Here is a 26,501-nt window from a genome sequence, read left to right on the forward strand (position 1 = left end):
GGGGTGGAGTGGGCGGGTGCACGGAGCCTCCCCCCACGCGTTCTTACACGTCTGGGTGAGGAGGATGTGGAACATGGTGAGGGATGAGGGTGGTTATACAGGGGCTGCAGCGGCACTCTGTGATCCTGCTGCCGTTCCTGAAGCTCCACAAGACGCCGGAGCATGTCAGTTTGATCACGCAGCAGCCCCAGAGTTGCATCCCGCCACCGCTGATCTTCCTGCCGCCACCGCTGATTTTCCTGCCGGTCTTCCTGCTGCCACCTCTCATCTCGGTTGTCCCTCCTGTCCTCACGTTCATCCCTCCTGTCCTCACGTTCACTGGCCTCTTTCCTGTAATTTGAAACCACGTCCTTCCACTCATTCAGATGAGCTCTTTCATTGCGTGTAACTTCCATAATATCCGAGAACATCTCATCTCGCGTCTTCTTTTTCCTCCGCCTTATCTGTGCTAGCCTTTGGGATGGAGGAGGGATGGTTGAAAAATTTGCAGCTGCATGAGGGAGATAAATATTTAGAAAGATACATTTTACAGAACAATGGTTATACTCTTTCACAGTGAAAAGCAGTATTCACCTAGCACATGTGATTTCCCTACAAGGTCGCATTTTTCATCTTAATAGTGAGTGCCTGCAGCTCTGCAGTTACACATCTCTCAGACACAGGTCCAGGCATCAGAATTCAGCTTGCATGCGGCCATGGTAAGCCACTGTCTTTCGGCTTCTGCAGTGATTTACCCCTCCCCCCAACGCATGGCTAATACCACGCTAGCTCCCTGCTAATCAACACCCTTCCCACCCCCCACCCCCTGCGTGTCTGGTACCTTGGGGAAGATCGCCGGTGACCAAACACAGAAAAGATCATCGGCATTTCACTCCTCCCCTCCCCCCGCTTCGCTACGTGCAGGAAAGTTTTTTTTTTAAGCTGATGCATTCCACGAACCCAGTAGAAAAATGGCCACCCCCCTTACTTAAATTCCTGATTTTTAAACAGGTTATCCTGAACGATATCACTTTGCTGAGGATAACAGAACAAGATAAAGAACGGATGCTTCTTGAATGCCAGCAGTCACCGGGACCATACGCTGCTATGCTTTGCCACGCAATGATACCTGATTACTTGCTACATGCATGGCGTGGTAAAGTGTCCTACCACGGTGGGCGGAACAAGGCTGCCTTGCCCAGAAACCTTCTGCAAAGGCTTCTGGAGTACCTACAGGAGCGCTTCATCGAGATGTCCCTGGAGGATTTCCTCTCAATCCCCGGACATGTTAACAAACTTTTCTAAGTAACTATACTGTCTGCGAATGCATCCCAAGTCCTCAGGGCAAATCAATCATTAAAAAAGGCTTGGTTAAAAAAACAATGTTTGCTATTTGCAAAGGTACACTCACCAGAGCTCCCTTCCATGGCGTCATTGTCTGGGATAGTGGCTTGTGAGGGCTGGGAGGACGGTAATTCCGCTTGTGAGGGCTGGGAGGACGGTAATTCCGTCAGGGTGATAAAAAGCTCCTGGCTGCTGGGGCTCATGGAGTGCTGTGTGCTCTCTGCTAGGTCTTCCTCCTCTTCTTCATCTTCATCTTCCCCGTCTGCATAATCCTCAGCCATGGCAGAGATTACAACCCCCACCTCGGAATCCACGATCAGGGGTGGGGTACTTGTGGCGCAGCCCCCTAAAATTGCATGCAGCTCAGCATAAAAGCGGCATGTTTTTCGACCTGCCCCGGACCTTCCGTTTGCTTCTTTGGTTTTCTGGTAGCCTTGTCTGAGCTCCTTAACTTTCACTCTGCACTGCTCTGAGTCCCGGCTGTGGCCTTTATCCGTCATAGCCTTAGAAATTCTTTCAAATACTTTTTCATTTAGTCTTTTGGAACGCAGTTCTGTTAGCACTGAATCCTCTCCCCAGATAGCGATCAGATCCAGTACCTCCCGTGCAGTCCATGCTGGGGCTCTTTTACGATTCTCAGGAGACTGCATTGTTAACTGTGCTGATGAGCTGTGCGTGGTCACCTGTGCTGATGAGATGAGATCTCCACGCTGGGGAAGCAGGAAATGAATTTCAAAAGTTCGCGGGGCTTTTCCTGTCTACCTGGCCAGTGCATCCGAGTTCAGAATGCTGTCCAGAGCGGTCACTGGTGCACTGTGGGATAGCTCCCGGAGGCCAATGCCGTCGATCAGCGTCCACACTAACCCTAATCCGATATTTTAATACCGATACTAGCGTTACTCCTCTCGTTAGGGAGGAGTACAGAAACCGGTTTAAAGAGCCATTAAAATCGATATATGGTGCCTCCTAGTGTGGACGGTTGTGGCGTTAAATCGGTTTTGCGCTCCTAAAACCGGTTTAAACGCCTAGTATAGACCAGGCTTCAGAGACCCAAAAGGAGCCAGAAATGTGTTGTTGAAAAACAAAAAAACCTTAAAAAAATGTGGAAACTTAAAAGATTTCATGCCATGATATGTACTTCATGACTACAGCTGTGGGGTCTTATACTTTGTTAGATAGTCTAACCTTTATTGGCTGCTGAAGACAGACTTATGAACAGTTACAATAAAATTTCCTGAATATAATTTCTTTGCTACTGAACTTGTACTAAAAAACAAACAAACAAATAACTAGAACCAATTTGTAACTAGAATGAAGACTCAGACTGACACTTCTGTCATGTTAGACTCTCTGATATCAGAGAACTCTGTCACAGTTCTGAGATTGGATATGTGTCAAGTCCGTATTTTTTCAAACCCAAATGGCATATTTCCAGAATTCAACTGTGCTGGAATTTGTTCCTCTGAAGGAAAGAGAGGGTGGGGAGGTGGGAAAAAGGAAACAACCAATAAAGTTCCTACTTGTTTAAAGAGCAGGAACATCTGCTAGAGCCATGAACCATTAGCTAGCCAAGTTCAACAGCAGCAGGTGCTATTCATCAGGTCCAGGCTTGTCTTTAAGTGTCAGTCAATAGAAATTTCAGATTCTATGGAAATAACAGAGCAAGCTACAATAAGCATCAATAAGTATATAATAGGTGATTTTTTTGAAGAGTTGAATATAATGGGAATTCTGCTGAATGACAGTCAGGATAATTTCTTCTCAGATGACTTTTCCCCACTGTTTTGACTATAAAGCTTCAGGATGGAGTTCCGTAGGTCTCCTTCCATGTGGGCTATGCCTCATTCAGGTAAATTTGAGCTCTACGGCAGCAGTACTATGCAGTCAGATCTTTTTCAACACCTCCCGATTAGTGTGAAAGCTCAAGCCATGCCCCCACTTGGTAGTCCCACATGCTCCCTATGACGAAAAGGATATTTGAAGGCTGACCGATAGCACAAGATCAACATGTCAACCTGGGAGAAAGAAATATTGTGTTGCAACAAGACTGTGAAGATAGCACCAAGGTCTCCATGTACGAAAGGCAGGTATGGGGAGAGATTATCTGTATGCTGAAGGGCATTATTCTCAGCTAGAATCATGACACTGATGAGGCATGTTATACAGGTGCTACAGTTAAAGACTGAATTAATATGTGAAATAAGACCAAAGGGCCATATTTTGATGCACAGTAATGAGATAGAAAGCAGAAACATGATGAGACTCAAAGAAATTCAGTTTATCAATTTGATTAATGTTAGCTTTCCTGTTGTCCACACTGGGATTTCACCATTGTCAGTTCCTTATTGGCACACAGTTTACACCACTATAGTGCGACTTGCACTGGCAGGATAAGCCATACATCAGGGGTCGGCAACCTATGGCACACGTGCCAAAGCTGGCACGCGAGCCGATTTTTCATGGCACGCGGGGCAGGCTGAGCAGCTCAGCCTGCCGCCGCTCTGGGGTTCCCGCTGCTGGCTCCTGCCAGCCAGGGTCCTCCCACCCCCCGCAGCCCCACTCAGCACCCACTGCTGGCCTGGGGGATGGAACCCCAGGCTGGCAGCGGGCTGAGACCCCAGCTGGCAGGAGCCGGTGGTGGAAACCCCAGAGCCCTGGCGGTCAGCCCCCCACTGCTCTGGGGTTCTGGCTGCTGGCCCCTTGCCAGCCGGGGTCCCCTCCGCATCCCCACTCACCTTGCTTCCGGTTGGAGTTCCAGCACAGGCCCCCTGCCAGACAGGGTCCAGGCTTCCTGCTCTGCTCAGCCCTACCCAGCCGCCAGCTCCACTCACCTCAGCTGCGGATCAGAGGTTCAAGTCACTGACCTTCTGCCAGCCGGTTATCAACTTATAACTCAGAACCCTGTTTGCAGCTTAAAGTATCTAAATAGGTGCCACCAGACATTGGAAAACTCAGCAAGGAAAAGCAAGGGCAAGGATCACACTAAACTAATAAGATCTGAATTTTAATTTAATTTTAAATAAAGCTTCTGAAACATTTTGAAAACCTTGTTTACTTTACATATAACAGTAGTTTGGTTATATATTATAGACTTAGAGAGAGACCTTCTAAAAAACGTTCAAATGTATTACCGGCACTCAAAGCCTTAAATTAGAGTGTATACATGAAGACTCGGCACACCGCTGCTGAAAGGTTGCCGACCCCTGCCATACATATACAATACATATCCACACTAGGGCTTTCTAGTGTTGCAGCTACAGCAGTAACTGAAAACCCAGTACAGAAAAGGCCTGGGAGACAAGTTTCAGAACAAGAGCTTGGTGGGTGCACAGCTGACGGGGTAGAACTCGGGGGGAAAAATGTCAGATGTCATGCAAGGTTTGACTTGTCTCTGGCAAAAAATAGTTCACGAGTTCGCAGCTGGATATTCTATTTGTGCATTAATTAAAATGTGGCCTGTGCAGAAGATTTCCTGGACAGACGTCAGGATATACTTCTACAGGCACAACATTCTGAAGAATCAGAGCAGGCTGCGCAGTGGGGACAGAAGGACGGTGAAGAAATTTGGCAGCATGTGACCTCCAGAAGAAGAAAGAGGCGCGTCCATGTACCAGCAATGCAGATACAGGTGAGCAACCATTTTCATGTTCTCTCCACAGGTACAAATGTGGAGAGTGGACTATAGATGATACATCTGAGGGAAGGGAGCAGAAGGAGACTCCGCCGATTGGAAGGCATGAGATGCACTGTCCTATGGATGGGGGTTCCTCGACCACCGCCCCCAAGAGAAGGAAGTGGGTGGTGATGGTGGTGGTTGGGGACTCTCTCCTCAAGGGGACTGAATCATCTATCTGCCATCCTGACCAGGAAAACCCAGAAGTGTGCTGCTTGCCAGGAGCTAGGATTCACGATGTGACGGAGAGACTGCCGAGACTCATCAAGCCCTCGGATTGCTACCCCTTCCTGCTTCTCCACGTGGGCACCAATGATACTGCCAAGAATGACCTTGAGTGGATCACTGCAGACTACGTGGCTCTGGGAAGAAGGATAAAGGAGTTTGAGGTGCAAGTGGTGTTCTCATCCATCCTCCCTGTGGAAGGAAAAGGCCCGGGTAGAGACCATCGAATCTGGAAGTCAATGAATGGCTACGCAGGTGGTGTCGGAGAGAAAACTTTGGATTCTTTGACTACGGGGTGGTGTTCCAAGAAGGAATGCTAGGCAGAGATGGGCTCCACTTAACGAAGAGGGAAGAGCAGCTTCGCAAGCAGGTTGGCTAATCTAGTGAGGAGGGCTTTAAACTAGGTCACTGGGGGAAGGAGACCACAGCCCTGAGGTAAGTGGGGAACTGGGATACCGGGAGGAAGCATGAGCAGGAGGGCGCAAGAGGGGAGGACTCCTGATTCATACTGAGAAAGCAGGACGATCAGCAAGTTATCTTAAGTGCCTATACACAAATGCAAGAAGCCTGGGAAACAAGCAGGGAGAACTGGAAGTCCTGGCACAGTCAAGGAATTATGATGTGATTGGAATAACAGAGACCTGGTGGGATAACTGTTCAGGAAGGACAGGCAGGGCAGAAAAGGTGGGGGAGTTGCATTGTATGTAAGAGAGCAGCATGACTGCTTAGAGCTCCAGTATGAAACTGCAGAAAAACCTGAGAGTATCGGGATTAAGTTTAGAAGTGTGAGCAACAAAGGTGATATCATGGTGGGAGTCTGCTATAGACCACCAGACCAGGGGGATGAGATGGACAAGGCTTTCTTCCGGCAACTAACAGAAGTTACTAGATCACAGGCCCTGGTTCTCATGGGGGACTTCAATCACCCCGATATCTGCTGGGTGAGCAATACAGCAGTGCACAGACAATCCAGGAAGTTTTTGGAAGTGTAGGGGACAATTTCCTGGTGCGAGTGCTGGAGGAACCAACTGGGGCAGAGCTCTTCTTGACCTGCTGCTCACAAACAAGGAAGAATTAGTAGGGGAAGCAAAAGTGGATGGGAACCTGGGAGGCAGTGACCATGAGATGGTCAAGTTCAGGATCCTGACACAAGGTAAAAAGGAGAGCAGCAAAATACAGACCCTGGACTTCAGAAAAGCAAATTTTGACTTCCTCAGGGAACTGATGGGCAGGATCTCCTGGGAGAATAACATGAGGGAGAAAGGAGTCCAGGAGAGCTGGCTGTATTTTAAAGAATCCTTATTTTGGTTGCAGGAACAAACCATCCCGATGTGTAGAAAGAATAGTAAATATGGCAGGCGACCAGCTTGGCTTGACAGTGAAATCCTTGCTGATCTTAAACACAAAAAAGAAACTTACAAGAAGTGGAAGATTGGACAAATGACCAGGAAGGAGTATAAAATATTGCATAGGCATGCAGGAGTGAAATCAGGAAGGCCAAAAATCACACTTGGAGTTGCAGCTAGCAAGAGATGTTAAGAGTAACAAGAAGGGTTTCTTCAGGTATGTTGTTAGCAACAAGAAGAAAGTCAAGGAAAGTGTGGGCCCCTTACTGAATGAGAGAGGCAACCTAGTGACAAAGGATGTGGAAAAAGCTAATGTACTAAATGCTTTTTTGGCCTCTGTCTTCATGAACAAGGTCAGTTCCCAGACTACTGCACTGGGCAGCACAGCATCGGGAGGAGGTGACCAGCCCTCTGTGGAGACAGAAGAGGTTCAGGACTATTTAGAAAAGCTGGACGATCACAAGTCCATGGGGCCGGATGCGCTGCATCTGAGCGTGCTAAAGGAGTTAGCAGATGTGATTGCAGAGCCATTGGCCATTATCTTTGAAAACTCGTGGCGATCGGGGGAGGTCCCGGATGACTGGAAAAAGGCTAATGTAGTGCCCATCTTTAAAAAAGGGAAGCAGGAGGATCCAAGGAACTACAGGCCAGTCAGCCTCACCTCAGTCCCTGGAAAAATCATGGAGCAGGTCCTCAAGGAATCAATTCTGATGCACTTATAGGAGAGGAAAGTGATCAGGAACAATCAGCATGGGTTCACCAAGGGCAAGTCATGCCTGGCTAACCTAATTGCCTTCTATGAGGAGATAACTGGCTCTGGGGATGAGGGGAAAGCAGTGGATGTGCTATTCCTTGACTTTAGCAAAGCTTTTGATACGGTCTCCCAGAGTATTCTTGCTGGCAAGTTAAAGAAATGTGGGCTGAATGGACTATAAGGTGGATAGAAAGCTGGCTAGATCGTCGGGCTCAACGGGTAGTGATCAATGGCTCCCTGGCTAGTTGGCAGCTGATATCAAGCGGAGTGCCCCAAGGGTTGGTCCTGGGGCCAGTTTTGTTCAATATCTTCATTAATGATCTGGAGGATGGCATGGACTGCACCCTCAGCAAGTTTGCAGGTGACAGGAAACTGGGAGGAGTGGTAGATACGCTGGAGGGTAGGGATAGGATACAGAGGGACCAAGACAAGTTAGAGGATTGGGCCAAAAGAAATCTGATGGTTCAACAAGGATAAGTGCAGAGTCCTACACTTAGGATGGAAGAATCCCATGCACTGCTACAGACTAGGGACAGAGTGGCTAGGCAGCAGTTCTGCAGAAAAGGACCTAGGGGTTACAGTGGACGAGAAGCTGGATACAAGTCAACAGTGTGTCCTTGTTGCCAAGGCGGCTAACGGCATTTTGGGCTGTATAAGTAGGAGCATTGCCAACAGATCGAGGGACGTGATCATTCCCCTCTATTCAGAATTGGTGAGGCCTCATCTGGAGTACTGTGTGCAGTTTTGGGCCCCACACTACAAGAAGGATGTGGAATAATTGGAAAGAGTCCAGCAGAGGGCAACAAAAATGATTAGGGGGCTGGAGGCTGAGGGAACTGGGATTGTTTAGTCTGCAGAAGAGAAGGATGAGGGAGGATTTGATAGCTGCTTTCAACTACCTGAAAGGGGGTTCCAAAGAGGATGGATCTAGACTGTTCTCAGTGGTAGCAGATGACAGAACAAGGAGTAACAGTCTCAAGTTGCAGTGTGGGAGGTTTAGGTTGGATATTAGGAGGGTGGTGAAGCACTGGAATGGATTACCTAGGGAGGTGGTGGAATCTCCTTCCTTAGAGGTTTTTAAGGTCAGGCTTGACAAAGCCCTGGCTGGGATGATTTAGTTGGGGATTGGTCCTGCTCTGAGCAGGAGGTTGGAATAGATGACCTGCTGAGGTCCCTTCCAACTCTGATATTCTATGATTCTATGATAAGTGTTTGCATGTTAAAAGCATAATGAATGTTTCATTTATATAGCACTGTGGGCATTGATAGTGCCGTATAAATAATAGTTATAATAATAAACTCAGCCTTACTCACTTTAAAGATGAAGAAGTTAGGTGATAAGCGTACACCGCTACCTCGATATAATGCGACCCAATATAACACAAATTCGGATATAACGCGGTAAAGCAGGGCTTGGGGGGCGGGGAAAAGGGCTGCGCACTCTGGTGGATCAAAGCAAGTTCAATATAACGCGGTTTCACCTATAACGCGGTAAGATTTTTTGGCTCCCGAGGACAGCGTTATATCGAGGTAGAGGTGTATTTTAAGAACTAATGGCTTAAAATTTATTTTATAAATTTAACAGAAATTATAATTTAACAGAAAACAACCAGCTGTTTTATAGGGGTTTTTTAAGTCGTGCTTTGAATTCAATAGATAATCACATCCCTACTTTAGAATTTTATAGGATGACTAAAAAAAAATCTAAAATATTTTCTATTTGATTTAAAGGTTTTTAATATTAATTTCTATTTATTGGTTCCATCCCTATTATATCCTATAGGACGTTCCTGTAAGGATTTATAATAAAAGCTGTCAGCCTTAACTGAAGTATCACAAAGCAACACCAATCAGATACACAGTGAAGCTATTTAACACACTTGATTTGAAATGTACCATTAAATTAGCTGATGAGCTTTACCATTTCTATACATTAGTAAAAACCAAGCTTGCATATGTTGTTTTCAGAATAGCATGTTTCCATGCCTGTGGCTTAATTCATTACGTATACTGTATGAGACGATAGAAGATTAAGAGTTTAATTTTAAGGTTTTAGAAAGTACATGTATCAAAGCTTTAGTGAGGATAAAGAAAAGGAGTATGCTTTAGGTCAAACTACTTTAAATAATTACTATTAAAATAAATAGGGTGCTGATTGTTTTAAAAGTGCAATACAAGTACAAATTTAACATGAATTAAATAGTCTCTATTAAATAGTTACAGTGCTGAAGATCAGGGAGTCTAATGTAGGTTAGAACCATCGGTTTAGGGCTGACAACCACTATAGAACATTTCAACCATCGGATTTGTTCTTAGACTAACTGCTTATTTTACATAATTCTTTATGCTGTGATGTTCTTGCAATTTATGGAACATTTTAAAAGGATATATTTGTGTGCAAGTACACATGAATGACAACAGGCTTCCAAAGGTACCCAAACTGCTAAAAAGCAACATTCAGTGCAGGTTGACATCAGAAAATTGCATAGTGCATGTGGAAACAATGCCACAAGTTTCAGATACATGGTGATGTTAACAAAAGGCCTACTTCTGTCATCTCCTATGTCGAATGGTGCCTTATTCCATGCATAGTTCCATGGAAATTTTTTGGAGCAATTATACAGTAAAGTCCAATTCAATGTGCATAAGGCTGGCAGATCTCTGCCCAAAGCAAGCAGATTTAACAATCCTGCATGTTCAGACAGAAGCAAAGGGAAGAGGTGAAGCTCAGATGGGCTGGTTTTTGACCTACCAGTGACCACAGGCAGCAGAGAATTAGGAATGCCATTTTAATAATGTCTTTGAGTTACTGCCAAAAAATTCTATTAGCCGATGCGTACATTTTTCCAGATGTCTGTTACTAAAGTCTCTTCAAGGATCGTCCCTGAAAGAGCTGTGTTCCACACAGCATCACTCCCCCACCCCTTTACAGTGACACCACAGTGACAAGTGCCCTAAAAATGCCTAGAAGTAAATACACAAACCCTAGTCCTTCACCCCCTTCTTCCACCCTGAGATCTTCCCAGGCTTTGGCCAAAAGGATCTGGCCAAGATCAATTCAGGGCTTATTTATAAGTTATCTTGAGAGACAGTTCTTAAGGTACCCAGAACTATGAGTCACCTCGTTATCCCTCTCCCGCCTCTGATAAGAGGGAGACTTGCTTGTGCTTAACTGGGTGTCAGATCCCCAACACCACCAGCATATTAGCCACCCAAGCACTCTCCTCTGGGCTATGCCAGTCCTTGCTTTGCCTTGCAGGTTAAAAAACAGGTGCACCCTAATCTCCAAGCCCTTTGAAATATTCCCCTGTGATATCCAACCCCGTATCCTCTGAACACGGACAGAAATACCAGTTCTGCTGCCAGTGGTCAGGATCAGCTCCTAGCTTAATATCACAGCACTTATCTGTTGATACTGAAAACAAGGATAAGTTTATTACAAAGATTCAAGGCTAATGGAAACAAAATGTTACATATAAAACAAAAGCATAACATGCTTTCTAGAAAATAAACTGAACAGGCTAACCTCCTGCTTAAAGAAGTTTCTCATCCCAAATGTCTTTTGCAGCATTTCAACCAAGCCTGGTTGTGATCTCGTTTTCATAGCTGTAATTGCACTGCCCAACTACTGCCTAGCTGCAGGATAAAGGAGTGTTTTCCTTGCTTTTTCCTCATATCTCCCAAAGTTCATGGTCTCTACCTCGGTCAGGATAACCCCCTCTCCAGTGTGCTGCCTCCCTGTTGATTTCACATCCACCAGTTTGAGTTTGTATGTACATGGGGCTTCCATTGTGTTGACTTCCACTGCTTATTTACATGTCGCCCAAGAGGCAGGTCGAAAGAACATCTTTTGTCTAACAGAAAGCCTGTTTGTTAACTCTGCCTTGATAAAATCTTTAGGAGCATATTTTCAGTATAAATATGCAACTTCTTATATAGTATCTGTCCCTACGTTTCACAGCAATACTAATGACAGCGTGATTCTGGCTTTCATTTAAGATCTCACATGGTATTCTTTGGTGAACCAGAATGTACATACCAGAGTCCGGATATTCTTGGAACCCCTTTGCCAGTTGGCATCGAGGGGCTGGTTCTTAGGGTCAGGCTTTCTCCGGAGGGTTGTCCATCTCCCTGAAAGAGCTGTGTTCCTAGCAGCATCACTCTAAACATTTACAATGATACCACAGTGATAAACACCATAAAGATGCCTAGAAGTAAATACACAAAATCTAATCCAGGGGTCCTCAAACTGGGGGTCATGCAGTTATTACCTGGTGGTGGGGGGATCACGAGCTGTCAGCCTCAACCCCAAACCCCACTTTGCATCCAGAATTTATAATGGTGATAAATATATGTTAAAAGTGTTTTTAATTTATAAGGTGGGGGGTGGAGGGGAGTTGCACTCAGAGGCTAGCTATGTGAAAGGGGTCACCACTACAAGAGTTTGAAAATCACTGGTCCAATCTTTCACTCTCCTTCCACCCTGAGGTCTACCCAGGCTTTTGGCCAAAGGAACCTGGCCAAGATCCCTTCAGGGCTTATTTATCATTTATCTTGAGGGGTCACATTCTGTGCAGCATGACTCACTCTCTCACCTCCAGGAGACAAAAGGTATTACTTACCATTTTAGTCTAACCATAATGCTAAAAAAAGACAAAAATCTGTCTAGTAAAAATATGAAGGAGATCAAAAACCTTCGATAAAGTGACCTTCACCTCTCCCTTTTGCTTCTGCATGGTGAAACTGAATGAATTAAATAATCCTGTTTGGGCACAAATCTGTCAGCCTTATGTACACTGAACTTTACTAAGCAAGTACTCCAGTTAATTTCAGTGAAACTACTCACAAAATTAGGTGCAGCTACAAACCTGCATTTCCCATTGATAATACCTACAGCTAACAACACAATGTAATGTTTGAGCCTGAACCGGTTTTAAAGACTTTGTATCCAAAGTAAAAATCGCATCCACCTTCTCTAAATAATTACATCAATATTTTGCCAGGAGGTTCATCTGCTAAAAACTGGTCCACGTTCTCCCTTGCAAAGAGCAGACAATGTTATCAACTAGAGTGGAGTTACTTTCAAAATCCTATTGCTGTGCCTGTATGCTTTGTGGGAGTGCTCAAAAGAGCACGGTACGCCAGTAATCTGCTACTCGCACTGATACCCTGATCATCTTCAAAGTCCTGATTTTGGTTTATATAGCCCATAGGATAGACCACTACTATCTCACTGTCTCTCCTTCTGGCACCGCAAAGGCAATAATTGCCTAGCACACTAGGTTTAACAGAGCCCCAATATAAACCTGAGGTAACCAGAGGTAAAGTCTCCTCAACCGCAGACCAAAGCTCTCAGAGGAGATCAGGAAGTATCCAGTTCTTCCCATTTTCAGATCACTATAAAACTCACCACTTTACCACAGCATACCCCACAGAGCCAGAGCAGGAAAAAATCCAGCCCTGTTCAGGAAGCAGTCAATGATTAGACCAAGAGCAAGAGGGAGACGTCGTCTGTCTTCCTTGACTGTTCTTACTGCGTTTATATCCTTGTATGACACATGGGCACCACATAGGTGCTTTAGAAATGGAGAGTAGACTGCAGAGAGCAGGTTGCTGCTTCTTCCAAGGCAGTCCACTATGCAGTTCAAACTGCAGAAATACTTTTGGTGGTGGCAGACCAAGGGGACTCAAAGTGACTGGGAAACCAATATTGTGGGGAAATTGTTCAGCCTAGCTCCCATGTGGCTACAGACAGTGTAGCAGAATGCTAAAACTGTATTATACTGTTCAGGGGTCATCAGATTATTACATTGTGGTGGAGGGAGGTTTGCAAGCTGTTAGTCTCCACCCCAAACACCGCTTCACCTCCAGTATTTATAATAGTGTTAAATATTTTAAGTGTTTTTCATTTATAAGGGGGGGGGGGTCACACTCAGGCTTGCTGTGTGAAAGGGGTCCCAGTACAAAAGTTTGAGAACCACTGTATTAAAGCATCTTATTATGCACACATCTGATGTGTATGTCACTCAGAAACAAGCTCTGTAGCCAGTCCATATCTGGTACAGGAACATGACATGGTGTCAAAAGCAAACTAGTACCAGAGGAGAACTGAAATAGAAGGAAAACAGCAACAAAGGATGCAAACAGAAGGAACATGAATAAAAGCAACAAAGGTTGCAGGATCTCATCAATGCCCCATAGAACTTCAGCTTTGACGAACCTTCACAGTGGACCAATTGGAAGCAGTATTTTGCAAGTTTTCACATTGTAAACAAACTCCACAAGCAAACTGGAGATCAACAGGTATCTTCTTTAATTTATGCAATGGAGACGCAAGCAGAGCATATCTTTAAACCCTCTGACTTACTGAAGATAGTCACAATAATGACTATGAAAGGGTTTTGGCTACGTTTGATGCAGAGAAATGTGTTTATGAAAGAGCATGTTTTCACCAGAGAATTCAAGAACCAGGGGAAAATGTCGAAATTTTGTAAGAGCTCTGCTGCATACATTGGCTGAAACTGATTTTGGGATTGCAAAACATGAAAGTAGAGACAGGGTGGTTACTGGGAGAACAGATAAAAATCTTTTGCAGCAGCTACAACTGAGGACAGACCTAACCCTCACCACAGCTATACAGAAAGCAAAGCAGTCTGAACTAGTCAAACCAAAGGCAGAAGCAAGTTAAAAAACCTTAAGCAGCTTCGATTCTATAAACAGACACTTGAGTGTTAAAAGTCTTTGCCATAAAAGCCACTGAGGCAAGGAGAGAACTCCCAGATTACAAGGGAAAAATTCCAGCATGCATACACAAGGTGTGGAAAAACTCAGATTCCGAGAGATGATGTATGTCCAGCCAGAATAAAAAGTGTAATAAATGCACAAAATATGGATATTTTGCACCTATTTGCAGCACCAAAGTGATCAGGAAGTTGACTCATATTACAGACAATCAAGAACCATTGTTTCTGGGATCTAGCACTTGCGAGGACACAGATCCTGCCTAGAGAATGAAATTTAGTATTCATGGCAAAACGATTCACTTTAAAATTGACTCAGGCACTGACATCAGAGTCATCTCAGAAGGGACTGTGGAAGTGGAAAAAAGCGCAGACATCTTAGTCTTCTAGAAAGAGCAAGAGTCAGGCTAATTCCAACAGCTAATAATGCGAGACTTCCATGCAAGTGGAAAAGAACTGGAAGAGAGGTTGTTTTGACCTTGTGTTAGATAAGAATGGAACACAGACTATAGCAACAATTGCTGAGAAAAGTAAGCCATCAGGAAGGAATATGTATAAAGAAAATGCAGTTGTTGATCATTACTGTATGTAACAAAAGGTATAAATCAGTGGTCCCCAACCTTTTTGGCTGGCGGGCGCCAGCCGAAGGACCACTGCGGCGGTGGACTGGAATACTGAGCAAAGGTCTCTGAAAGGGACGCCCCAGTAGACCCCAGAGTGAAAAACCCAAGAGTAGAAGCAAATTGGAGAGTTTTTGCAGTATGCCTCTGGACAACCTGTGCACAGGATAACCTCCCATCCACCCCTCTCTCTCTCTGTCTCTCCTACCCCCAGGCCTGGCCAGCCCAGACGGTGTGTTTGTGAGTATGAAAGAAGAAGGTTGCAGGTGGGTCTACTCCAGGTCGTAGCAATAAGAGGAGCTGGAGGAAAGGGAAGAGTTGTGTACCTGACAGCTAGAGAAAATCATAAACAATTAAAACATCAATTGGCTGTGCGTTCTGTCCAGGTGGCAAGCCTCACGGGGAATGATTTGGGTGACCCTTGTGAGCAATATTGTTAAGGAAAGGGACCAGGAGGGATGGAGGTTAGTTGAGAAGACCACCCTCCTTGCTAAATTGGTAGTGAAACAAAGCCTGTGCCCATGGAAAGGAATGATGCAGCGAGGGAAAAAGGATCGGGCCCAGACAAGCAGGCAGGGAGCAGAAAGAAAAAAAATTGGGAAACGGGTTGGAAACCTTGAAAGCATAGTGGCAGAAGTAAAGGACGCAGTAAATGCAAACATGGGAAATTCAGATCCCTAAAATAATACTTGGAATGGTAAATCTGAGTTGATGAAGGTGTTATTGTGCGAGATAAGCAAGTGATTTAAGGAAAGAGTGAGAAGTTAACTCTATAGTTACTGGAGGGAATTAAGCAGCGAAACTTTGTACAAATGTTAAAAGAAGGTGTTATGAAAAGAAAATTCTTGGTTTCTTTGCAGCCATTCTGAAGGAGAAATGGGCCCTTTTCCAAAGGAATTTCTGTAAATAATCCAGGCAAGAGGTTATTTAAGTGGAATCATTTGACTATGAGTAAGTTGGTCGAATTTGCTAAAGAACACTCCTGGACTCCTGGTGTGTACAACCTGTGTTTTATAAGTTTGAGATGAACTGGTGTTGTTTTAAAGTTGCAAAACCGAGAATACCCTCGCCAAACAGAGGAAACTAGTGTTGTTTAATTTTGGTATTTAGCATTTAACCCTTAAGGTAACTTAATGCTTTACAAGATTTAAAATGTTTTTAAATAAGACCATGGTTGTGGCTGCAGCAGGGCAGTCAAAGCCAGGAGAATGGGAAAATATTTTAAATCTGTTTTTGGTAACAAATAGCAGATAAAAGCTGTAGTGAAAGAAAGAAAGACCATGCCCCACACTAAGCCTTAAGGTGGCTCTGTGTAATCAACCATCACTTTGCCAAAGGGGAGCCAAAATGGGTTGTGTTTTCCTTTTCAAATCACTGTGTGTTTGAAAGCAGGAGTTAAAAGTTAATTGTGCCCTTTTGAGACAGTCTCTCTAAGCAGCTGATACCTTTGAATCCAAAGGCAAGCTGAGGCCATGGCTACACTTGCAAATTTGCAGCGCTGCAGCAGGGTGTGAAAACACACCCTCTCCAGCGCTGCAAATTGCGGCGCTGCAAAGCGCCAGTGTGGTCAAAGCCCCAGCGCTGCTCCCAGCGCTGTACGTTATTCCCCACAGGGAGGTGGAGTACGGACAGCGCTGGGAGAGCTGGGAGAGCTCTCTCCCAGCGCTGGCGCTTTGACTACACTTAGCGCTTCAAAGCCTATGAAACAAACACAGACAAATATGGGGGTAATTCCTCTGTCTTGCCTGCAATCAGCAAGGGTATTTGTAGAAGAAAGAAATATTTTAAACAATGACTGATCACCCCAAAAGGGGTAGGAATATGTTTTTGTCCTTTAGAAAATTAGAAAAAGCTAATGCCAGCTAAAGAGCAATCCAACATACCATGCATTTACTGGAACAACAGAAATTATGTTCTATGTCCTATATCCTTGTGGTGTTTTGTCTTGTGGCTAGAATTGTTGTGTTTAATTTTCTACAGGACAGGCTAGTTTAGAATCAAATGGAAGGGTTAGAGCTAAATGCAGATACTTGTTTATCCTATTCCATCAGGAAATACTAAGGTTTTAATATAGGTGACAGAAGCTGCGCCAAGCTGTGAAATGTTCTTGGAGTGCTGCTGGGTGCACTTTATACCTGGATCATCTTTGGCGCTCTCTGGACAGCCGCCTGGTTGCGCCTCAGGTGCTCTTGCCCTATTTCGAGCAAAGGAGGGGATGATTGCTGCAGTTAATGAGATTGGTATGCGTCTAATTGTAATTTTCCTGGTAGTTGGTGGTTTCCATCTTTGTAGTCTTAGATCTGTTTTTTTCCTTTTCCAAAACATCCCGTCTCCAGAGATTGTTTTCTTTTCTGCCTTGGCCTTCACTGTTCTCGCTGTTTCTTTGCAGCTCTGTGTCTCAGTTTTTTTCATCTCACATATGGTCGGGGGGAGGGGGCATGTTGGACTTTTCCCCCCACCTTCCGTCTTGGAGGGCAGCAGCTGGGCTTGGGTTGGAGCTCTCTTATCTTTGCTCTGTGTTTGTTAGTTGTAGTGTTGAATTTATTCATTCTGTGCTCCTTTCTTTTGTTTTTCTTCCCCCTCGGCCCCTCGTACCTGCTTGCAATAGTGTTGGCCACACACAGTGCTGATCTGCCTTTCCTGGAGACTCATTGAGGGAAGAGGGTCAGCAATATAATATTGGAATAATACTGCCAGCAACATAATATTGGAAAAGCAGTTAAAGCTAGAAAAGCAGCACATCCCCGGGGACCTTTTGTAAGTATTCAGATTGATTGTATGCAAATGTCTAAATGTTGTAATTATGAGTATGTGTTAGTTGTAGTTGATGTATTGTCAAATTGGGTTGAGGCCTTCCCTTGCAGAAGGACAGATGCCAAAACTGTTGTGAAATTGTGGCTTAAGGATTTTGTACCACAATTTGGCATACCTGTGAGCATCAACAGTGATTATGGAATACATTTTTTACTGGACAGATTGTAAAAGAGTTATGTGCAGCTTTGCAGATCCAACACAATCTCCGCTGCCCCCACCATCCGCAGTCTGCTGGGACAGTGGAACATCAAAACGGGATTTTGAAAAATAAACTGGCCAAGATTTGTGCAGAAACAAACTTAAAATGGCCAGATGCCCTCCCATTACCATTGATGAATATGAGGGCCACTCCCAACCGAAAGACTGGACTTAGGCCACATGAGATCCTGACAGGGCACCCGATGCGACTACCAGCTGCACCCCCACCGGCCCTTGCCCAGATGGACATTCATTTAATGGATGACACAACGCTTAATTATTGCCAGGCACTAATGAAATGCATCAGGTCTTTTTATAAACAGGTGAAAGAAGCACTACCCAAGGATCCTGAGCAACCCTGCCACTTGCTGGAACCAGGAGACTGGGTCTAAATAAAGGTCCATCAGCGAAAGACCGCCCTGACCCCACCCTGGAAAGGCCCTTACCAAGTTCTGCTAACTACCAACATCACTGTGAAGTGCCAAGGACTGTCTGGACCCATGCTTTTTACTGCAAGAAGGCCCCCTCCACCTCAAGATGACCCTCCGACTGCTGATCAGCCTGTCCCTCCTTTTGATACTTCTTTTCCCCCTTCTGGACAGCAGGAGAAAAGGACAAGGTGAAGTGCTGGTAACCTCTCCCTTGTCCACTAACAGAACCACCATACATTCACCATCTGCTGGAGGAACCCAGTTATTACAGGGTGACGTGCTGGTAACCTCTCCCCTGTATGATGCTGAACCACGACTGTTCCAGGAAAGAAGAAGAAGGTATGTTCGTTCCACTGAAATTGCCAAAGTCCAGGGATTCTTGACTACAAAAGACATTAAAAACTGGCCCTGGTGGAAGAGATGGAGTATCGTAACCTGTCAGGGAGGAACTTGTGGGAACCGCGCTTGGGACTGTGGTATTGAGTGGTGGTTTGGGTTTATTCCAGGGACTGGGCTCTGTGCTTTCAGCCAAGTACCTTCAGGATGTATAGCCCTCCCTAACTGGCTTTCAGATGACTAATACCAAAGACGCCTTGCTGCCACGACCACTGCCCCCGCCATTATCCTCACTACCACTACAACCCCTATAACACATCCTAATACAGACAATATACCATATATTCTAATGAATCCCAATGGCCAAGGCCTTTACATCTTAGCGATCCCTATGGAATGGTGCCAATAGTGCAGGAGCAATTTGGAACATTTATGAAGGCCAACAGCACGGAGAGAAATTAGGCCAATTGGAAAAGGCCGCAGGCCTTATTACTGGAGCACAGTTAACCCAAGTGCAGGCTGGAGTTGGTGAATTACATGTTATTTCTGCCCTTAGCTCAATGACCCAGAAGCTGTTGACAGAGATGGTACTGAATATCACTGAGGCAGGAAAGGAATTGCAGGGGGATCTGGCATGTTTAGAAAAAACAGATTTTCTGAATGACCAGCTCATGGCCATTTGGAGTGATCTTGAACATCAGGCTTGGCCTACTGCCCTTACTAGTGCTTCAGGAATGCCATCTGATCTGTGGCCATGGAGACATACTTGGAGATTTTCTGGGTGGAAGTGCAGATGTTTGTAGTGCTCCTTTCAAGCATACAGGCTGGTATGTGGGCTCCTACATACCGAATCCTGCTGGGTCCGTGGGGAGGATGCATGTGGGATTGGAGGGATAGCTCAATGTGGGGAGGGATAGCTCAGTGGTTTGAGCATTGGCCTGCTAAACCCAGGGTTGTGAGTTCAATCCTTGAGGGGGCCATTTAGGGATCTGGGGCAAAATCAGTACTTGGTCTTGCTAGTGAAGGCAGGGGACTGGACTCAATGACCTTTCAAGGTCCCTTCCAGTTCTAGGAGATAGGTATCTCTCTATATGATAATTCACCATGATATTTGGGAAATTAAACCACCTGGTATGCCTAATCGATTTATAGTCAGTGCTCCTGGAATAATACCCGACATTTGGATAGGGAGTTAATGGACCCTCTGGCCGTTAGAACCTCCCCCCAGCTTCAGTGTGTACATAAACTGAAGTCAGGGGAAGTTGTAACTGTTCATGACAATGGCTGTTGGGAAGGTATAGGACAAGGAACTTCCACCCTGACAGGACACCTGCTTTTCCAAACTAATAACAGCTGTGTGCATGTTAAGGCCACTAATTTACAATTTTAATCTCACCACTGCTGCAGGCAATAATATCATTTATTGGCCTGCAAATAGAATTCTACAATCAGCCCTTAGGTTCCAGATACCCTTTAATTCAACTGCCTTAGTACCTGATCGATTCCAAAATTTGCTTTTACTCCTACCAGAGGTCCAGAAAAATCTCTGAATTACAAGGGCAAATTCATATGCTCCAAAACATATATCAAATTGAAAAGTATGCTTTTCATACAGCCTATAGAGTGTCTACTTTATGTACTAAGTATGATGTATTGTGTTCCGTGACTAAGGTTGTACAGCAACCCCATCATATTATTACAATGGGAATATTAAAATGATTTTATTGTTATTTAGTTTAGGGTTAGGTGATTATTGTTGTAAAGAATGTAATAATAATAGCACCTTCCATGTTCATACTAGCCATGCTTTGTCATTTTATTCAATTAAACCCCAGAAGTTGTACCATGTGGGCTAGAGTCAGAAATACAAGGTTTGATGAAAATGGAGATTTAGGATTGATAGTTGTGCTAGAAGCACAAAAGGGGGGGAGTGTGGAAGTGGAAAAAAGCGCAGACATCTTAGTCTTCTAGAAAGAGCAAGAGTCAGACTAACTAACAGCTAATAACGCAAGACTTCCAGGCAGGGCCTGGGCAAGTGGAAAAGAACTGGAAGAGAGGTTGTTTTGACCTTGTGTTAGATAAGAACAGAACGGAGACTATAGCAAGAACTGCTGAGAAAAGTAAGCTATCAGGAAGGAACATGTATAAACAAAATGCAGTTGTTGATCGTTACGGTATGTAACAAAAGGTATAAATGCTTGCCTTAATTGTTTAGCTTTTGGGAGACCGGCCGTTGTGCACTCTCCCCATTTTGCAATTGCCTGAGAATAAACTGCCTCTGATATGTCGCAACCAACCTGAGAGTGAAGACTCTGTTTTCTTCCACAGGATTTACAATCACCTTCAACTCCTCCCAGAGCTGAAGTCACCTGACAGCTCTGACTAGCCCTGGAGGTATTCTCAACTGCATGGGCCTGTTCACCACAGAAACAATTTACAAAGACAAAAAACTATGTACAGTTGAACCGGTTATGTTGCCGGCCTAGGGGTTTGCCAAAAAGCGTCGAGATAACCGATGATCGAGATAAACGAAAACCAATATGGCGGCAATATATTAACATGTGCTTGAAATTTCTTTATGTACATGATGTGCGTTAATAAATGAGAATGTACATGCACGTGTTTTTGGAGGTTTTTTTACACAACAGCGTTGCCGCGATTTGTTTGATGAAGCGATCGGCATGCTATAAAAATGTACATACATGTTTGCTAACAACAAAAGGCATATGTGAACCAACTAACAGCAGAGATTTACCAGTATACAATACAAACCACCGTCGATTCTCGATACAAACCTTTATTATATTCTCCAACATTGCAAACACAAAGATCGCTCACAAAATCACAAAAAACGTGCGGGGTGTAGTTCGTTTTTACAAAAAGCTAACCAGTGTCAAAATTAAATTCGCGAGTCATTTCACTCTGACACAGCTCTGAAAAGTAACGTACACGCGGTTACTATGGTTTCTTTACAAAGTCTAAAATGCTTTGTTGCTTTTTGCCTTTAACAGTCTGCTTGAAAACAAATGCTTCAATATTATTTATGCTGTCTAAAACAGTTTTATCTCCTACAAAAGAACCATACCGTCGAATTTTCTGTAGCATTTCTACCACCTCACCAGCTGAGGGAATTGGTTCCAAATCTTCGTCCGCATCTTCTTCATCTTCTTTGTCATTGCCGCATGCAGATGTGCTTGCCTGTGCTGACTGCACACTTGATACAATGTCTTCATCGGTGATCACGCCATCAGTAACGACGTCTTTGTCGATTTCTATGTAATCTCGGAATTCCTGGACAGTGATGGCTAACTCCTGTGCCTCCTCTTCCAAGATAGCATCTGTAAGGCTTGATTTTCCCGCCACTTCCGCGAGTTCTTCTGCGGCTGCACGGCACTGTGCCTGAAACTCATCATCGGAAATATCCTGAATGACGCAGTGCATCCAGCAGTTTGAGATTGTTTCCTTCTTCACGTCATTCCAGGCTGATCTCAGGAAGTTCATTGCATCTAGAAGGGAAGGGGTGTACTGTGCCTTCTTTTCATCATGGAGCAGGTATTGGCGCATCAACATTTTCCTGTAGTACACCTTAAGCACTTGGATTATCCCCTGGTCCATTGGTTGGAGCTTACTCGTTGTGTTAGGTGGGAGGTAAAAGATCTTAATGGCCTTGAGACCAGGAACATCCGGATGAGCTCTACAGTTGTCCACGATCAGTGCCACCTTCCTTTTCTCTGCTTGGAACTTCCTGTCCCACTTTTTCACCCATGCACTGAATAGATCTCCTGTGATCCAGGCGCTTGGCTGGCCATCGTAATCACATTGGAGAACTTTGGTCTGCTTAAAGCATCTGGGATTCTTGGACTTTCCTATAACGTAGAGCAGGAGTTTTTGGCTTCCATCCATGTTAGCAGCAACTAGCACTGTAAGTCGGTCCTTCGACTTTTTTCCACCGTGACAAGCCTCCCCACGAAACGCCATAGTCTTGTCTGGAAGGCATTTCCAAAACACCCCAGTTTCATCAGCATTAAAAATGTTCCGAGTCTCATAGGTATCCAAAATTGTGCGCATTTGAGTCTTCAGCCATGAATCCACTTGTTCCTGTTGAACGGCAGCGCTCTTTCCACAAATTGCTTTGAAGACAATGTTGTGCCTCTTTTTGAAACGATCCAGCCACCCCTGACTTGCTTTAAAGTCAGGGTGTCCTAGCTTTGCAGCAAGGATGTCCGCCTTCTCCATCAGCAAGGGACCATTGATGGGAAGGTTTGTTGCTCGCGTATTTGTGAACCACTGAAACAGTGCATCGTCGACATCTTTGTGCTCAGCCACTCTAAGTTTTTTTCTTGCTGGATCAAAGACAGACTTCTCGTACATTTGCTTTATCACGTCGGCCTTCTTTTTCCATCCTGAAATGGTGTTTGCTGGAATGCCATGCTGACGACTAAGGTCTGCCGGTTTTGTTCCTTTTTCTAGCTGCAGTATGATTTCATACTTTTTCTCTATTGACTGATTGTCCAGTTTTCTCTTAACACCTCCAGACATTTTTAGAAGGGAAAAAATAAACAGAATAGCTACAGCATGTTATCCTTCAGACAAGATCAACAAGAGTGAGTGAACTGGCATGGGAGTGAACGACCATACGGACCGTGATCACGTGCTACGTGAACTCAGCACATGCGCAGTGAACCAAGTACGATCATTTTTATTTATATACTAATATATAAGACGCACGATTGGTCATGGGGATCGAGATAACGGACGTTAAGTGGCAAATTTGGCCCTCTTTTGTGCTCGAGATATTAGGGTACGGCGACATAAAAGAACCGACATAACCGATGAGAAAATGCTAAGACAAAGAGAGAATTTGGCGGTTCCACTTCTAAAACGTCGACTTAATACGATTGGCAAGTTAACCGAGGTCGAGATAAATGGGTTCGACTGTATTCAGATTGTATGTGATCAAAGGACCACAGACCAACAAGCTTCTCATCCACAGGGTGACAGCCATGATGGGCCTAGTGAGAAAGGTGGAAGAAGTCAATGGAATATTTGCTGAAATTGGACTTTTGAAAGGAGATCCAGTACAAAGAACCTTAAGAGACAATGCTGAACTATATAGCATACATACCCTTCACAGGATTTCTATCCCATTACTTCATAAAGCGGAAATGGAGTTAAAGAGAATAGAGCGGATTGGCATAATCAAGAAAATCTCTGAGCCAACAACACGGTGTGCCCATAATGGTACCAGTTATAAATAAAAATGGGAAAATATGAATCTGTGTGGATCTTAGAAGACTTAAAATGAAACAGTTGTGAGAAAAATATAATCTCCCAATACAGGATGACTTCCTCCCCAAAGTGAAAGGAGCGACAATATACTTTAAGCTGGATGACTCATGCAGATTCTGGCAAATTCCTTTAGCCAAAGAAAGTGCTAAACTGACTACATTTATCACATCCTTTGGGATATTTTGCTTTTGAAAACTGCCTTTTGGGATTACCGGTTCATCTGAAATTTTCCAAAGAAAAATGGCAGAATTGTTTATGAACACAAGTGGAGTTGTAGTTTTCATGGATGATATTCTGACACATGGATCTTCAAAGGAAGAACGCAACACAATCCGCAAAGTCCTAAGCCTAATCATTCAGTCTGGACTGAAGCTAAACAAGGAAAAAATAGATTTTTAACTTACCCCAAATTGATATTTTGGGATAGACACAAAAACAGAATCAGGCCTAGCCCTGAAAAAGTAAAAGCAATTTGAGAATTCAATGCACCAATTAATGTATCAGAACAGAGATGGTAAATTACCTTGGTCAATACCTACATGACCTTTCTTCAGTGACGAACTACTGAATGAATTGTTAAAGTCCAACTCATCTTGGCTATGGGGGCCAAGTCACTACATTGCCTTCAAAAAGGTATGATAAATGATCTCCACAGCTCCAGTTCTAAACTACTATGTTGTGAACAAACCCACAACAATCAATGTGGATGCATGTAGCTATGACCTAGGTGGTATATTGCTGCAACAGCATGGCTCTCAGTGAAAGCCAACTGCATTTTGTGCTCTCACACACACACACAATATGCACAGATTGAAAGGAGTGCCTGGCAAGCATGAGGACATATCAGAACTTTGACAGATCTCTGTGTAGACTGAATTTGCTTTTACTGATAACAGACCATAAGATGCTTGTAGCCCTCATCAATGGAAAAAAACTCAGCTCAAGCATCGCTGCGATGCCAGCATTTATTGATAAGGTTAATGTGCTTTAACCCAATTGCTAAATACATTCCTGGGAAAAATCTGGTAGCAGCAGACTGCCATGAAGCCCTTATTCACTTTCAACTATCCGTGAGCTCAAAGATGGCAAGAGCATATGTGGATGCATGCAGACCAGTGTCAGAAAAGAGACTACTCCAGCTACAAAAAGCAACATCGACAGACATGCAACTTCAGGAAGTTCAAAGTTACATTATGGCCGGCTGGCCCAAGTATCTAAAGGACACTAAGAATGCAGCAAGAGACTATTTTGCAGTGTGTGGACAATTAAGTGAGTCAAATGGACTCATGATTAAAGGCAACTGGAGTCTAATTCCAAATGAAATGAGGAGAAATTCTAAATTTCATCCATGAAGGATATCAAAGATTAATTAAATACTGTGAACAGGCCAGTCAAGTCAGTGTAGTGACTGGGCATCAGCAAGGACAAAGAATAAAGTATATATGTGTGAATGTTGCAGAGCTAAAAGACCAACACAAAGAATCTTTAATAACAGCCTCTTCCAAAGTGTCTCTGGTAGTGGTAACTACAGATTTGTGAATTCAGAGGACATCATTACCTGGTCATCGTGGACTATTCTTGCAGGTATACAGAAATAATGTACTTGAAAGACATAACATGTCACAGTGTTATCAAGAAACTGAAGTGCACTTTTGCTCACTCTGGTATTTCAGAACAATGGACCACAATTCACTGCAGCAGAATTTAAGTCATTCCCAACAAATATGATTTTAATCATCTTACTAGTAGCCCACATTACCCACAAGTGAATGGAGAGGCTGAGAGAGCTGTACAGACAGCCAAGAAAATCTTGCATCAGGAAAATCCATTCTTTGCTCTTCTGAGTTAGAGATCAACACTAATAGAAGCTACTGGATATAGTTCAGCACATAGGCACTGGCTTTTTCCTTTGCTCGGGCGTGCTCAACCCCTGCTTAGCTCCGGCCCCTCCCCGACTCCACCTCTTCCCCCAAACCCTGACCCCTGCCTCTTTCTGCTCCTTTGCCCGAGCATGCCCTGTCCCTCCTCCTCCTCCTCCCACTTTTACAACAGACATCGCTTAGTTAGCCATATGCCAGGTCTAGAACCTGGTGACGGTGTTCGTGTCAAACTGGACAAAGAACAAGGATGACAACTCCAGCTGTCATGGAGAAAAAAAATTCACTGCCCAGATCATATGCGGCTGAGACCAACAGCAGAGAATTCAGCAGGAACAGTTGATAGCTAGTTTGTTCCTCAGAAAGAACAATCAGAGCCAACTCTAAAGATGGTGGATCAGAACAAGACAATGACTCAAAGATTCCAAACCAACCACAACCAGTTGTTGTAACTAATAGATAGCCAGATAACCAAGTTATGTGTTCAAGTCATATAATTAGAAAGCTAGTACGATTCCCAGACACTTCACAGACAGAGCATGAAAGCTTAATTGCTAGGGATGTAAAACTTAGGCGGAGATGTGATGCAATGCTAAACTGTATTATACTGTTCAGCCACTAGATGGCAGTGTGTGTAAAATACCTTATTTAAGCTAACCTAAGACATACCTGGCAGTGATTAAGGCTCTTAGGATGAACACATGTGGTATCTTACTCAGAAGCAAACTCTGTACGCAGTCTATATATCAGAGATAGGCAACCTTTGGCTCGCGGCTTGCCAGGGTAAGTACCCTGGCGGGCTGGGCTGGCTAGTTTACCTACCGCATCCGCAGGTTCGGCCAATTGCGGCTCCCATTGGCCGCGGTTCGCCAGTC

The 26,501-nt window shown here is 44.3% G+C and overlaps 1 protein-coding gene across 2 annotated transcripts in view; it reads right to left on the bottom strand.

Annotated features, from left to right (window-relative positions):
* The window catches only part of LAPTM4B (lysosomal protein transmembrane 4 beta), a 135,748-nt gene that overhangs the window by 42,690 nt on the left and 66,557 nt on the right, over positions 1-26,501 (bottom strand). The window contains exon 5 of one of the 2 annotated variants that reach the window (XM_045006111.1): positions 11,361-11,483. The exons of the other annotated variant lie outside the window; for it this stretch is intronic. Within the exon in view, the coding sequence (XP_044862046.1) occupies positions 11,361-11,483 (123 nt within the window). The remainder of the gene's footprint in view (positions 1-11,360; positions 11,484-26,501) is intronic. 2 annotated transcript variants of the gene reach the window in all.

Source organism: Mauremys mutica, chromosome 2, assembly GCF_020497125.1.
Source record: "Mauremys mutica isolate MM-2020 ecotype Southern chromosome 2, ASM2049712v1, whole genome shotgun sequence".
In the NCBI taxonomy this organism is placed as follows: domain Eukaryota; kingdom Metazoa; phylum Chordata; order Testudines; family Geoemydidae; genus Mauremys; species Mauremys mutica.